The 15,549-nt window shown below is 39.2% G+C and overlaps 1 protein-coding gene across 7 annotated transcripts in view; it reads right to left on the bottom strand.

Annotated features, from left to right (window-relative positions):
- Positions 1–15,549, bottom strand: part of BACH2 (BTB domain and CNC homolog 2) — a 353,955-nt gene that overhangs the window by 70,517 nt on the left and 267,889 nt on the right. For all 7 annotated transcript variants that reach the window (XM_032339048.1, XM_032339047.1, XM_032339042.1 and 4 more), the window contains one exon: positions 8,057–8,311. In XM_032339048.1, coding sequence (XP_032194939.1) covers positions 8,057–8,299 — 243 coding nt within the window. In that variant the 5' untranslated portion in view covers positions 8,300–8,311. The remainder of the gene's footprint in view (positions 1–8,056; positions 8,312–15,549) is intronic.

Below are 15,549 nucleotides of genomic sequence, written 5' to 3'. Positions count from 1 at the left end.
CTACTCATGTTTCTTTGGCTATATCTAGTTACATGGCATACCTGATCATAAATTTGATCTTTTTGTGTGTCCAGAGAAGAGAGGAAAGTTGGATGTGGGTGAATACTGATCATCTTTACACAGAGTGCAAACATGCTGGAATTTCTTCCCACTTAAAACAGAAGAACCAAATGAAACCTTTAACACCATTTCCCTCCTGCTGCTGGCCCATTTTTCTGCTCCCTTTAACTCAAAAAGCCTAAAAAATGTAGCCTACCTTAGCTTTTAAATTCCTTTCTTCCCATTCTCTTTAGGACATAACAACAGTTTTGTTTTTTTTTTTTTTAATCCCACTGCTCCCTGAAAAGTGCTCCATGAAATCACTGATGGCTTCCAAAGCGATAGACGGTCAATTTTCAGACTTCATCTTAGCTGACTATTAGCATCATTTGACATACATGATTACTTTCTCCTCCTTAGAATGCTTTCTTTACCTAGCTTCCAGCACATTATATATTTCTGCTTTTCCTTCTATTCCAACGGTTGTTCCTTCTTGGTCTAACCCACTGGCTTCTCTTTATTCCTCTGACTTCTTAATTTTAAAAAGCCCCAGGTTTCAATCCTGGACCTCCCCCCCCCCCACCTTCCTGATCTACACTTAGTCTCTTGATGATTGTATTTTGTCTTATGGCTTTCAATATCCCCAGTAATCTGGTATTAAAACTTCTATCTCCAAACTGAACTTGTCCCATGAATTCCAGCCATGCATATCCTACTGTATGCCAGACATCTCTACTTTGATGTTGACACACATCTCCAATGTAATTTGTATGAAACAAAACTCTTACTTCCATGCTTAACACTTGAAACCTACTCTTCCCCATCTTCGTCAATCCCAGTTAATGGCAACCTCAATCTTCCAACAGCTCAGACCTTGGCATTCTTCCAACTTTGGAGTTCTCTTTAAGTCCTCTCTTTCTCTCCTTCCATCCTATATTCATCCTACAAGGAAATCGCATAAGTTCTACCTTAAACATTTCACTAGAATCTGATACTGATCATCACTCTACTGCTATCACTCTGATCTGGGCCATGTGTCATGCCTGGGCTGTTGCCTTAACATCTTAGGTGTTTTCCTTGCTTTTGCCTTTGTCCTCTCTTTCAGTCTATTTTATTTCTTTCTCTCTTTCTTTCTTTTTTTAAGATTTTATTTACTTGACAAAGAGAGAGATACTGAGCATGCATGTGAGAGTGTGTACAAGCAGGGGGAGTGACAGGCAGAGGGACAAGGAGAAGCAGGTTCCCCTTCAGAGCAGGGAGCTTGATGTAGGACTCAATCCCAGGACCCCAAGATCATGATCTGAGCCAAAGGCAGACGCTTAATCTGCTGAACCACCAAGCGTCGCTCTTTCATCTATTTTCATATAGTAGTCAAAATGATCCTCTGTGAAACTCTCCAAGTGGCCTCCCAGCTCATTCCAAGAAAAGGTAAAGTATCTCAAGTTCATAGCCTGGTTCTGTTACCCAACACGTCTCCTGCCATTCTACCACTTGCTCATTCTGTTACTGTGTGTCAGTCATGCCAAGTCCATTCCTGCCTCAGAGCCTTTTCCTTGCTATTCCTTCTGCCTAGACCACCCAAATGTCAGCATGGCTGGTTCCCTCACCTCCTTCAAGTCTCTACTCAAAGTCACCCCCTCAAAAAGGTCCCTTTTAACCATCCTATCTATCTATCTATCTATCTATCTATCTACTTACTGAGTGTAGTTGGTACTCCATGGTACATTAGTTTCAGGTGTACAACATAGTGATTCAATGAATTTATACAACAGTCTATGTTCACCACAAGTGTAGCTACCATCTGTCACCACACAATGTCATTGTTCACCACTGTATTTAAAACTGCAGTGCCCTGACATTCCTTACACCCTTCTGTTTTATTCTCAATGGTATCTAACCAAGTACATATTACATTTACTTTTTGTCTCTCTTCCCTCTCCCCCACTGGAATATAAATTTAGTTTTGTTCCCTAGGTTCACCCAATAGTTAGAATAGTGCCTCCTGGTAAAGAGTTGGGCCTTGATACATATTTGTTGAATGAATGAAAAAATGAGTGAGGGAACAGGAGCCCAAAGAGGCTGACTGATTTGGTCAAGACCTTATGTGTGGTTAGTGCCAAGGTTCTAACCTTGTGGTTAGTGATTCAAGGTTCAAACTATGGTTTTCCCAGCAGCTCATGGCTGATGCTCCTCAAATCTACAATTTTGCCTATTACTCTTCTTCAGTGTTTTGTTTAGGTGGTGAATGGGGGGAGGCCAAAGGGCCTGATCTGGGGTGGGTGAGTGTTTTGTTCTTCTTATCTGGATCATGCCACTCCCCAAATATCTCAATTACTGTTTGCCACCAATTTTCACCTCCCCCAGAGTTACACTCAGGCTAAGAGTGCTGCTGGCAAACCGTGCTACAGTGTTAAGTACTTTCTGTAGTTTTACACACTGAAAAGACTGTCCAAAGATAATGATAACTGTCTTACTGTTTCTTTAAAAGACTGGACCCAAGCCATCCCAGAGACCTTAACAGCTTTCATCTCCTCTGAAAACTTTCAGTCAAGAAGATTCCACAATTTCCTCATTGGTCTCTGCACCTGGCAGGACTACTCCAAGAACCTTCTTTATTGCCCCCTGTGGTTAGGACTTCACAACAAATGCCTTTGCTTCAGAATCCTTCTGGGTCAGTTTTCCTTTCTGTTTAGCCCTGAAAAATTGCAAACTGCCTTAAAATGTTGGGAGAGAGAGAGAGAGAGAGAGAGAAGTGAAAGAGAGAGAAAGCAAAAGAGATAGAAAGTGAGCCAGCCAAAGTTTGAAACATATGTATACCCAAGAAAGCAAGTGGTCCACTTGAGGGGTCTATTTCCCCTTCCCAAGAGCTACCGTCTGCATGAAAACTCCCCCTTCTCTAGAGGGTGAAAGACCATCAGCAGGAAGCCCAAAGAAAGTTGGTAGAGCTTTGACACGAACATGTTTTCCTCCTCTTGTTTTAAAAATATTTATTTATTTTTCCTAAATAAAAATTATGTATCTTTAAGAAATGCGATGTTTTGATTACCACAAACTAATTAACATGTCTATCACCTCCCATAGTTATCCTTTGTGTGTGTGTGTGTGTGTGTGTGTGTGTGTGTGTGTGGTGAGAACACTTGAGATCTATTCTTTGAGTGAATTTCAATTATATAATACATTATTATTAACTACAGTCACCATGCTGTACTTCAAGTTTCCGGAACTTATTCATCTTATAACTGAAAGTTTGTACCCTTTGATCAATATTTCCACTTTGCCCTACCCCCTCCCTGAAGCTTCTAATAACCACCATTTACTCTCTGTTACTATCATTTGACTTTTTTTAGATGCCACATATAGCGAGATCCCGCAATATTTGTCTTTCTATGTCTGGTTTGCACTTAGCATAATGTCCTCCAGGTTTACTCGTGTTGCCGCAAACAGCAGGATTTCTTTCCTTTCCTGAATACTATTCACACACACACAGCACCTTTTCTTTATCCAGTCATCTGTCAACAGACGAGTTGTTTTCACATCTGGGCTATTGTGACTAATGCTACAGGGAACACAGGAGTGCAGATATCTCTTTCAGAGAGTGATTATATTTCTTACAGATATATACCCAAAGTGGTATTGCTGGATCACTTGGGAGCTCTGTTTTTGATTTTTTGAGGAATCTCCAGCCTATTTCCACAGAGTCTGTACCAATATACTTTCCCACCAACAGTGCACAAGGGTGGGTTCCCTTTTCTCCACATTCTGGGAGGAAGCCGAGCAGCCCCATGATGATGGGGCTGCCAGGCAAATCCACTGTGGGCTCCATGTCCTCCAAGGAAGCACACCCCATTCCTGCCCTCTGTACTCAACACAACTTCAGGGTTGTGATGCCGCTTCCAGCACGGTTGGCATCCAGCCCCAAAGAGTCTCCATGACTACAGCTAAGAAGGTGTTGAGCCAACTTTAATACTAATGAGCAGTGTAGTAACGGCCTTGCAATGCTTGGCACATCGACCACTTTCTCTTCATCTCTTAGCACAAAATACACTTACTAATTATAAACTAAATGATCTGTTTTATTATTTAACGAAAGTACTAAGTGCAATGCCTTATGCCTTACTTTTTGCTGATACACATTCTTGGGTGTGTTTTTCAATAGGGAGCCAACACTCAAGTCATATAAACTCTAGGGACTGTCATTCCACTTAAGGGGAAAAAAACCCAAAAAACAAAACAGAAGAAAAAAGAAAAAAAGAAGAGCAAGACATTTCAATTATTCCTTGACTTCCTTAGAAGGACGTCTCTATTTTTGTTTTACTCCCTTTAGTTTAGAGGCTACAGTGCGTACTGTGAGTGGCTCTAAATTGCCAGGAAGAGCCTTGACCATAGGGAGTCAGGATTTTGGGGTAGAAGTGCACAACTGGACAACCAGATACCAGAAGTGGATTTGGTCTAAACTGACCAAGTAGAGGAGCGGGAGGGGCAGCAGTATGTATCTGGAACTTTCATAGTCTAAGAAAGAGCTTTCAGACTCAGCCACGAAGGCCCTCTGAGGAGCACAGAGACTGGCGAGGAAGTGTAGAGGTGGGCCAAGTGTGAACAAGGCTGGGACAAACCAGAAGTTGATTTGAATTTGGTGACAGGATAATGTTCAGGTTTAAAAATTTCCAAGGCACTAATCAAATGCTTTTTTATTTTATTTTATTTTATTTATTTATTTGACAGAGAGAGAGCGAGAGCGAGTGAGAGAGCACACAAGTAGGTAGAGCGGCAGGCAGAGGGAGAAGCAAGAGTCTGATGTGGGGCTCGATCCCAGGACCCTGGGATCATGACCTGAGCTGAAGGCAGATGCCTAACCGACTGAGCCAACCAGGTGCAAATGTTTTTTCTTACATCCTATAAAGCAAATACTGATTAGTTCCAAGCAGCTACTTTCCATGGTAATGTTTGCGATGTTTGCTTGTTTACGACCTGATTCAAATTCCAAAGTCATTCACTAAGCTAAGTGGGACAGTGACTGTAGAGCCTGCAAGGACATTTTAGTGTGCAGACAAGGAGAGGAAAACAATGCTTAGCACTTGGGGCCACAGGAGGTGCTCTGGGCAGAAAGAGTGGGCTCTTGGAAGGAGGCCTCAGAAACAATTACAGTCCCATAAAGGAAAATGCCACTGTGGCTGGCTTGCATATCCCATCAGCAAGATACTGAAGCTGGGTTACTGACAATATGAATTCATGTTTCATAGGAAGGAAAAAAATCTGGTTATACCTGAAGGCTTCAGGTACCTGAGCATCAGGTTTTAACAGTTTGGAAATGTAGATCATTTTATATGACTAGGGAGAAAGAAAATCAACAGATTGTATATTCCCACTTAGCTAGAACACAAACAATCAAAAAGGCCAAACAGCAGATTTTTGTGTGATGTCTATACAAAGTGCCTCCTGCTTTATATAGTCCCTAATGCTGGCGTGTCTGGGTGGCTCAGTTGGGTGAGTGTCTGTCTCTTGATTTTGGCTCAGGTCATGATCTCAGGGTCTGAGGTCAAGCTCCTGAGTAGGGCTCTATGCTCAGTGGGGCGTCTGCTTGAGATTCCCTCTGTACTCTCTCTCTCTCTCCTTCTCAAATAAATAAATCTTTAAAAAAAAATAACGAAGAGTCCCCAGTGCCAAGGAAATAAGTTTTTATCAGGGATTTGATTTAAAGAAACTTCTAGTTATGCCATATGCATTTATATTCTGATTTCCTTTAAGTTTTACTGCCTTGGCATTGTATTATGATAAGTAGTTAGAGGAATTCAGAGTTTAAAGGGTTTTTATGGATAGAAACTGGGACTCAGAAGTGTCTTGATTGGGATCCCAGAGCTAACTGAGGGCAGGCCAGGGCTTAGGGCACGTGGTCCAACAAGTCTCAAGATGCGGCCAACGGTCTCTGAAGAGAGACTAAATTACTTGATATATGATTTTCATTTTAAATATATTTTAAAATAACCTATTTTTTTAATCAGTAAAAAACATATAAATGAAATAGTTATCAAACAGATACAGATAATAAATAAACTACAAGCTCCATCCTCTCCCCAAGATCTTTCTGGATAATTGGAAGTTTCCCAAATATTTCCAGAGAATTCCCAAGTTGGAATAAGTTACAAAGGCTTTCTTGCTGCCCATCTAGAGAAGAAAGGATCTTATATTTGATGAATACCTACTATGGGATAGAGACGATGCTGAGAACTTCCATGCTCATGGTCTCACCTAGTGATGGCTTAAATATTCACCCACTGATGTGCATGAGGAAAAGCCAACTCAGGATCACACCACAGCTGCCATTCCTTGGCCTTCCCACATTAGTTGGTACATAAGCTTCCCTCCCTACAACCAGCCCTGATGACATTATCTGCAACCAATTTGTCCTTTTGCCTCTGGTATTGGGGTCTTTCTAGTTATCTAATTCCTAGGGGGGTGAGAAGTGGTACTGGAGCCTTTCAGGTGGGTACATACAAAAGAAGAAGAATGTGAACATGTTGAGTGCTTATGCCTTCCTCACTCTTAGCTGGCCACTTTCTGGTTCTGCAGGGTCAAAAGCAGATGTTGTTTAACAAGGGACTGGATCTGGTGACCCTCCCCGACACCTGTGCCTTGTTTGCATTTTTTGTTTTTTTTATGTTGAATTTGGATGCCTTTCTGTGGAGCAGGCACTTGCCCCACCACATCCTAGTGTCTTACACACATCCTGCTTTATTTATTTATATCATTTGCTAAGCTTCCAGAGGCATTTGGGTTGTGACCCCCGGGGATTTAATGCTAGCTGTACTCATTAGCACCTCCCATCAGAGTCATGGGGTCTCTGGTATCTTCCAGAATTGTTGTGACAAGCTTCTCAGTTGCTGTGGGTCACCGCACAACTTCTGGGGCTCCTGCTGCCTAGACGACGGATTTGAGTTGTACCTCTGGGAACTATGGAGTACACAGCCTGCCTAGCTGTTGGGGGGCAGTCCTAGCGTTACACACTGTAGAGCTGCCTGTGAAAACTTCTGGACCTTAACCCAAAGTGTAAGGCTGCTCAGCGTTACCCTTGGTCTCATGCAAAAGAAAGGGCGCAAAGAGGATGGAAATAGAGGAATTGTATACACAGTTCAAAGGGTGACCAATTTCATGTTTTATCATTATGAACCCCATCTTTTAAGTTCTTGCAGCTTAGGCCATCCACCCGAATAATGTCAGCTCTCAACAGAATGGGTCCTGCTACCAGCATCCCTACAGTAGCAGATATCACTGTACTCACTAAAGTAATTAAGAAACATGAGTAGGGGGTGCCTGGATGGCTCAGTGGGTTAAAGCCTCTGCCCTCGGCTCAGGTCATGATCTCAGGGTCCTGGGATCGAGGCCCGCATTGGGCTCTCTGCTCGGCAGGGAGCCTGCTTCCTCCTCTTTCTCTGCCTACTTGTGATCTGTCTGTCAAATAAATAAATAAAAATCTTTATAAAAGAAAAAAAGAAACATGAGTAGGGTCTTTTCAACAGCAAGTGAGGACAGCAAGTTTGCACTTCTTAGAATCCTACTGTATTAACTGTGAAAATTACTGATTGCTTTTACTTTTGCCCCAAGCCAGGAAGGTACTGTGAATACTCTCATTCTTTTACTCTCAAGGGAAATCAAGGGCTCCTTCACCCATCTGAAAGAGAAAAATCATAGCCACGGTCCCAGTGACTCAGATCCCACATCTAGGACTGTGACAAACTTGGGCTGTCCTACTCAAAACCTGAAGAGTAAGTGAACTAGAAACTACGAGTGGCTGGGAGCCACAGGTGAGGTGAGATTCCCTGATAGGAAGATGCTCCGTTCAGATTCACGCGTCCGAGAGTTTAAGTGCATCAGATAGAAACTGGCTACGCCACAAACCTAACAGTGGTGGGGATCTGGACATCAGCCCCTGAGCAGGAATGGGGCGCAGGGTCCACCTTCTACCTCCTACTTAGCCAGCTGTCTACACGAGCAACCACACAAACAGACCAAATGACTGTACCTCCTCAGGCAAGCTGACCACCAAGTCATTTTTCGTCTGTCCAACCAGCGCCTGCCAGAAGTATTCACTGCACGCGGCCAGCACAGCCCGGTGGGCCCGGAACTCCTTCCTTTCCACGATCAGAGTCACGTCACAGAGAATATCCTTTTTCCGCTGGTCATTGAGGCCCAGGAGGATGTTGGTGCAGTGGACTGTGGACTCATACACATACATGGGGGAGTCAGGCTTCTCATCCACAGACATGCCGTTCACACCCTGAAACAAAGAAAGAAAGGCAGGGTCACCAGGGCTACCTGAGTCAGATGTAGAAGGTGAGAAGAATGTCACAGTTCCTGTGTCCCACAGACAGGAGCCAGGCAAAAAGGAGAACTGTCCATTAGCGCATTCACGTTCAGCACAATGAGCTTAGAAAACACATCTGGAAAGTCACATTCAGTGGCTGATTTTTATCCTTCCCACTCACTGTGCCCTTTCACCCCCTGGAAACAAAGCCAGGCCTTTTAATAAAACACTCCAGAACACTTAAAACACATATGCACTCTAAAACTTGGTAGTTTGGATTTTGCTAGGCGACTGAAAAGGGAACGTCCACATACACATGGTTCCAATTCAAGTATCGACTGAACTTTGTGTTAAGGAGAAATGAATCATTTAGAAGTGTTTGCTATGCTCTCTTGACAAAGTACCTGTAAGCTCCTAGGTTGATGTGTGGCTAAGATGCCAAGCAGAATAAATATCTAATCACAATACATCATTGACCAAGTGAAGTAAACCGCATGTGTACTAAAGGGTCAGTAGAGTGACCTATCACAATTGCCCTCCGCCACTTCAAGACAAAGCGTAACCAGTGGAATGCTGGTGTTGCTCAGGAAAAGCTCTTGAAAAGAAGTGGACTTGTGCTGCCATTATCCCAGCAGACTTGATATACATCCTCTTTAAGGAAACACAATATATCACATTAAGAGTCATAGAAAAGATGTATTATACAGTGAAGACTACTTTTACAAAAGGGTTCTTTGCTGCAAGAAGTATCCACTGATGTACTTGAGGAAGTCGTATCTGTAATTAATTTACATACCATAGTTTTTCAGAAATGTCTACTACTACAAATTCCAATCAAGTTTTGCTTTCCTTTTGGTTTCATTCTTATTTATTTTAATAACTTTAACCCACAATAAATTGTGTATAGTTATAGTGGGTGGTTTGATACATTTGAGCATATGTATGCAACTATGAAACCATCATCACAATCAAGACAGGGAAATCTACATCACCAGAAGAATCTCTCTAGGCCTCTCTCTGTACCCTCCCCTTCCCCCCAAAACCACAGGTCTGCTTTTTGACACACTATATTAGTTTGTATTTTCTATATTTTATGTAAATGGACTCCTACAGATTATGTTCTTTTATGTCTGGCTTCTTCTTTTTTTTTTTTTAAGATTTTATTTATTTTTTTTGACAGAGATCACAAGTAGGCAAAGAGGCAGGCAGAGAGAGAGGGAGAAGCAGGCTCCCTGCTGAGCAGAGAGCCCGATGCAGGGCTCGATCCCAGGCCCCTGAGATCAAGACCTGAGCTGACAGCAGAGGCTTTAACCCACTGAGCCACCCAGGCGCCCCTATGTCTGGCTTCTTTTACTCAGTGTGGTTATTTTGCAATTCATCCAAGTTGCAAGCATCAAATGGTTTTTCCTTTATTGCTGAGTAGCGTTCCATTGTATGGATACAGCACAAGTTTTAAACCATTCATCTACTGGAGGGTCTTTGGGTGTTTCCAGTTTTGGGCTATTACAAATAAAGCTGCTATGAATTAGTGTATAAATCTCTGCATGAACATATGCTTTCATTTATCTTGTGTAAATTCCTAGGGGTAGAATGGATGGATCATTTGGTATGTGTAAGTCTAGCTTCTTGAGAGACTGTCCCTGTTTTCTACAATGGTTGTAGCATTTCACATTTCAGCAGCAGGGTATGAGAGTTCTAGCTTTCACATCCTTGCCACCAGTTGTTAAGCTCAGTCTCTCTAATTTTGGCCATTCTAATACCACAGTATCTCTTTGTGGTTTTATTAATTTGCTTTTTTTCTAATGACTGAAGACGCTGAACATCTTTCGTGTGCTTATTTGCCATCTATTTACCTTCTTTGGAGAGATGTGTATTCAGATTCTTTGTCCATTTCCTCCTGGTCTGTTTCCTTATTACTGAGTTTTGAGCATTCTTTAAATACTCTGAATAAAAGTCCTTTATCAGATATGTGATTTGCCAGTATTTTCTCCAAGTCTGTAGCTTATCTTTTCATTCTTTTTTAAAAAAATTATTTTTATTAGCATATAATGTATTATTGCCCCAGGGGTACAGGTCTGTGAATCATCAGGCTTACACATTTCACAGCACCCACTATAGCACATACCTTCCCCCAATGATCGTAACCCAACCACCCTCTCCTTAACACCCCACCCCCAGCAACCCTCAGTTTGTTTTGTGAGATTAAGAGTCTCTTATGGTTTGTCTCCCTCCCGATCCCACCTTGTTTCATTTTTTCCTTCCTTACCCCCCACAAACCCCCACTCTGCCTCTCAAATTCCTCATATGAGAGAGATCATAATTGTCTTTCTCTGAGTGACTTATTTCACTCAACATAATACCCTCTAGTTCCATCCCCATTGTTGCCAATGTCAAGATTTCATTTCTTTTGATGGCCATCAAAAGATGAATGGATTCATCAACAGATGAATTCAACAGATGAATGGATAAAGAAGATGTGGTATATATATACAATGGAATACTATGCAGCTACCTTTTCATTCTCTTAACAGTGTTTTTCAAAGAGTGGAAAGTCTTCAACTGATGAAGACCAATCAAGCAATTCTTTCTTTTATGGATGATGCTTTTGGTGGCATATCTAAAAAAACTTTGCCTAAACCAAGGTTATATCTTTTTTTTTTTAGATTTATACAGATATTACTATTTTAGAGTAATTATAAATGATTTTGCTTTTTAATTTAAATTTCTAATTCTTCATTGCTAGTATATAGTAATATAAATTGTTTTTGTGTATTGATCTTGTGTCCTGCAGTTTTTCCTAATTTGTTTATTAGTTCTCACAGTCTTTTTTTTTTTTTTTTGGTATTAACAGATTTTCTAAAACATACATGCTGTCCGAATGAAGCTATTTTACTTCCCTTCCAATCTGAAAGACTTTGGTGTCTTTTTCTTGCTTACTGCATTGGCTAGAACCACTAGTGCAATGTTGAATAGAAGTTGTAAGAAAAAAGATCCTTGCCTTGTTCCTGTTGTTATGGGAACACTTCATCCTTTCACTGTTATTTATGATGATAGGTATCACTGCTTCATAGACGCCCCTATTGAGTTGAAGAAATTTCTTTCTATTCCTAGTTTATTGGGAATTTCTTTTTTTAAAAATCAGGAATGGATGCTGGATTTTGTTAAATGTGTTTTCTACATGTATTGATAATCACACAATTTTTTTAGTGTGTTGATATGAATAATAGGATTGATTTTTGATATTAAATCAACTTTGCACCTCTAAAATAAACTCCTCTTGATCATAATGTATTTTTTTTGTTACACATTGTTGGATTCATTTTTTTAACATTTTGCTAAGAAATTTTGCTGTCTATGCTCATATGGGATTTTAATCTGTAGTCTTCTTTTCATATATAAGTATTTAATCAGGGTAATGATGGTCTCACAAAATGAGTTGGGAAATATTTCTTACTCTTCAGTTTTCCAGAAGAGCTTTTGTAGAATTGATATCATTTCTTCCTTAAATATTTGATAGAATTTACCTGTGAAATCTCCTTGGCCTGGAGTTTTAACTACCAATTCAAATTTAAAAAAAAATTGTCAAATTCATTGGCATAAGGTTGTACATAATATTTCCTTACTTTCCTTTTAATATCAGTAGAATCTATGTTGGAATTCACATTTCTGATATTGGGAACTTGGGTTATTTTTCTTTCCTTTCTGATCAGTTTGGGTTGAGATTTTTATCATTTTTATAAATATTCCCAAAGAACTAGACTTTTGTTAAACTGATTTTCTTATTATTCTATTTTTATTACACTGATTTCTGCTTTCATTGTTGTACCCTTTCTTCTGCTTACTTTAGGCTTTAATTTGCTCTTCTTTTTAATTTTTATTACCTTCTATTATTTTTTAAATTTTATTTTAACTCCTATATAGTTAACATAGTGTTAATTAGTTTCAGGTGTAAAATATAGTTATTCACTAATTCTATATATTGTATACTCAGTGCTCACCACGATATGTGTATTCTTAAACCCCTTCCACTATTTCACCCATTCCCCCTGCCCCATCTCCCTATCTCCCCTCTGATAACCATCAAGTTGTTCTCTATAGTTAGGTATTCTTTTTTGGTTTGTCTCATTTTTTTCTTTGTTCATTTGTTTTGTTTCTTAAATTCCATGTATTAATGATATCATACGGCATTTCTTTCTCTGACTTATGTCACTTAGCATTAGACTCTCTAGATCCATCTATGTTATTCCAAATGGCAAGATTTCATTCTTTTTTATGGTTGAGTAATATTTCATTATATGTATATATACACACCACATCTTCATCCATTATCTATTGATAGACATTTAGGCTGCATTCATAATTTGACTATTGTAAATAGTGCTACAATAAACACAAGGGGTGCATATATCCTTTTGAACCAGTGTTTTTGTATTCTTTGGGTAAATATCCAGTAGTGAAATTACTGGATCATATGGTATTTCTATTTTTAAATTTTTGAGGAAAATCTATAATGTTTTCCACAGTGGCTACTCCAGTTTGCTTTCCCGCCAACAGTGCAAGAGGATTTCTTTTTCTCCACATCCTTGCCAACATTTGCTGTTTCTTGTGGTTTTGATTTTAGCCATTCTGACAGGTGTGAGGTGATATCTCATTGTAGTTTTGTTTTGCATTTCCCCAATGATTGCTGATGTTGAACATCTATTCATGTTTGTTATCCATCGCGATGTCTTTGGAGAAATGTCTGTTCGTGTCTTTTGGCCCCTTTTTAAATCAGAATTTTTGTTTTTTGGGTGTTGAGTTTTGTAAGTTCTTTATAGATTTTGCATACTACTAATCCTTTATCAGATAAGTCATTTGTAAGTATGTATCTCCTCCCATTCAGCAGGTTGTCTTTTAGTTTTGTTGACTGTTTCTTTTGCTGTGCAGAAGCTTTTAATTTTAATGTAGTCTCAATAGTTTAAATTTTTGCTTTTGTTTCCCTTGTCTCAGAAGACATCTAGAAAAATGTTGCTATGGCTGATATCAGAGAAATTACTGCCTGTGCCCTCTTCCAGGATTTTTTACAGTGTTGGGTCTCACATTTAGGGCTATAATCCATTTTGAGTTTATTTTTGTGTATGGTGTAAGAAAATGGTCCAGTTTCATTCTTTTGCACTAGCTGTTTCAGATTTCCCAACACCATTTGTTGGAGAGACTTTTTCCATTGCATATTCTCACCTCCTTCATTGAAGATTAATTAACCATTAATTTGCTTTTCTTTCTCTAGTTTCCAAAGGTGGAAGTTGAGTTCATGATCTAAGAGCTTTCATCTTTCCTAAGAAAAGTTTTAATACTATACATTTCAGTCTAAGTACTGCTTTAGCAACATCCCACAAATTTTGAAATGCTGTTTTGATTTTCATTAGTATTAAAATGCTTTCTAATTTCCCTTTCTCTCTTAATGTATAAATTATTTGAAAATGTTACTTAGTTTCCAAATGTTTGAAGGGGTTCAGATACCTTTCTATTATTGTTTTCTGATCTAATTCCATTGTGATCAGAGAATAAACTTTGAATGACTTCAATCCTTTTAGTTTTTGGAACTTGTCTTATATCCCAGATATAGACTATTTTGGTAAATATCTCATATGCATTTGAAAGGAATGTGTGTTCTGTTGCTAGCTGGAGTGTTCTGTAAATAACAATTAAGTTAAATTGTATAATCAGTGTTCAAATTCTCTGTATCTTTACTAATATTCTATCCATGGGTTCTGTCAAGGTATTAGGGAGAGTCACTGAAACCTCTAACTATAATTGTAGATTTATCTATCATTTTTGCTTCATGCAGTTTGAAATCCTATTATTAGATGCATACATGGTTAGAATTTTTATTTTCTCTTAATGCATTTATTCCTTTATCACAAAATGACCTTTTAATTCCTGCAAATATTATTTGCTTTGAAATCTAATTTGTTTGATATCAATAGTCATGTCAGCTTTTTGTAATTAGTGTTTAGCATTAGTGTCAACATCTTTTGCCCTACTTATCCTTTTAATCTATTTGTGTCTTTATATATAAAGTGTCTTGTAGGCAGCCTATAGTTGAGTGTTGCTTTATTAAAAAAAAAAAAAATCCAAGGGTTGCCTCAGTGGCACAGTCAGTTAAGCACCAGATTCTTGGTTTCAGCTCACATCATGATCCCAGGGTCAAAAGGCTAAGCCTCACATCGGGCTCCACTGGTTAAGACTCCCCCGCTCCACTCCTGTCTCTCTAAAATAAATCAGTGTTTAAAAAAAATCCAATCTGATAATTTCTGACTTTTAATTCTAGTGCTTATATCACTTGCATTTAATGTTACTGTTGACTTGGTGGGGTCCAAATATGCCATTTTGAAACTTGTTTTCTCTTTGTCCCATCTTTCTTTGTTCCCTTTTCCCTTACTCTCTGTTTTTATATTAACAGTATTTTATATTTATAATTCAAGCTTATCCCCTTTATTGTCATGTTGTTTTGTTATTTTATTGGTCACCTAGGGTTTGCAGTATGCTTCTTTAAATAATTGCAATCTATCTTTAAGTGATATTATACCACTTCATGTAGAATATAAGAATCTTACAATATTATGCCTCCATTTCTCTCTTCTGGTCATGCGTTTTACTTCCACAAATGTTATAAATCCCAACCTACCTTGTTATTATTTTTATTTAAACAATGATCTTTTATAGAGATTTAAATAGCAAGAGAAAACGTAGACACTCATACCCACACATTTTTCTTCTGCCTGCGTATTTCTTTTAATATGACTTGTAGTGTGGCTATATTGGTGTCTTAGTCAGCCTCAGATGTTATAGCAAAATAGAAGAAACTGGATAGCATAAACAACAGAACTTCTTTCCCATAGTTTCTCAGTCTGGGAATTCCAAGATCAAGGTCCCAACTAATTTGGTTCTTTGGGGAGGACTCTTCTTGGCTTGTGGATAGCTGCCTTCTCACTGTCTTTGCACAGGGAAGAGGGAGAACTCTAGTCTCTCTTTGTCTTTCTTTCTTTTTTTTTTTTTTTTTAAAGATTTTATTTATTTATTGGACAGAGAGAAATTACAAGTACACTGAGAGGCAGGCAGAGAGAGAGAGAGAAGGAAGCAGGCTCCCCGCTGAGCAGAGAGCCCGATGCGGGACTCGATCCCAGGACCCTGAGATCATGACCTGAGCCGAAGGCAGCGGCCTAACCCAC

Source organism: Mustela erminea, chromosome 4 (genome assembly GCF_009829155.1).
Source record: "Mustela erminea isolate mMusErm1 chromosome 4, mMusErm1.Pri, whole genome shotgun sequence".
Lineage (NCBI taxonomy): Eukaryota > Metazoa > Chordata > Mammalia > Carnivora > Mustelidae > Mustela > Mustela erminea.
The sequence above is the reverse complement of the archived record's forward strand: the minus strand, read 5'-3'. Positions and strand labels throughout refer to the sequence as shown.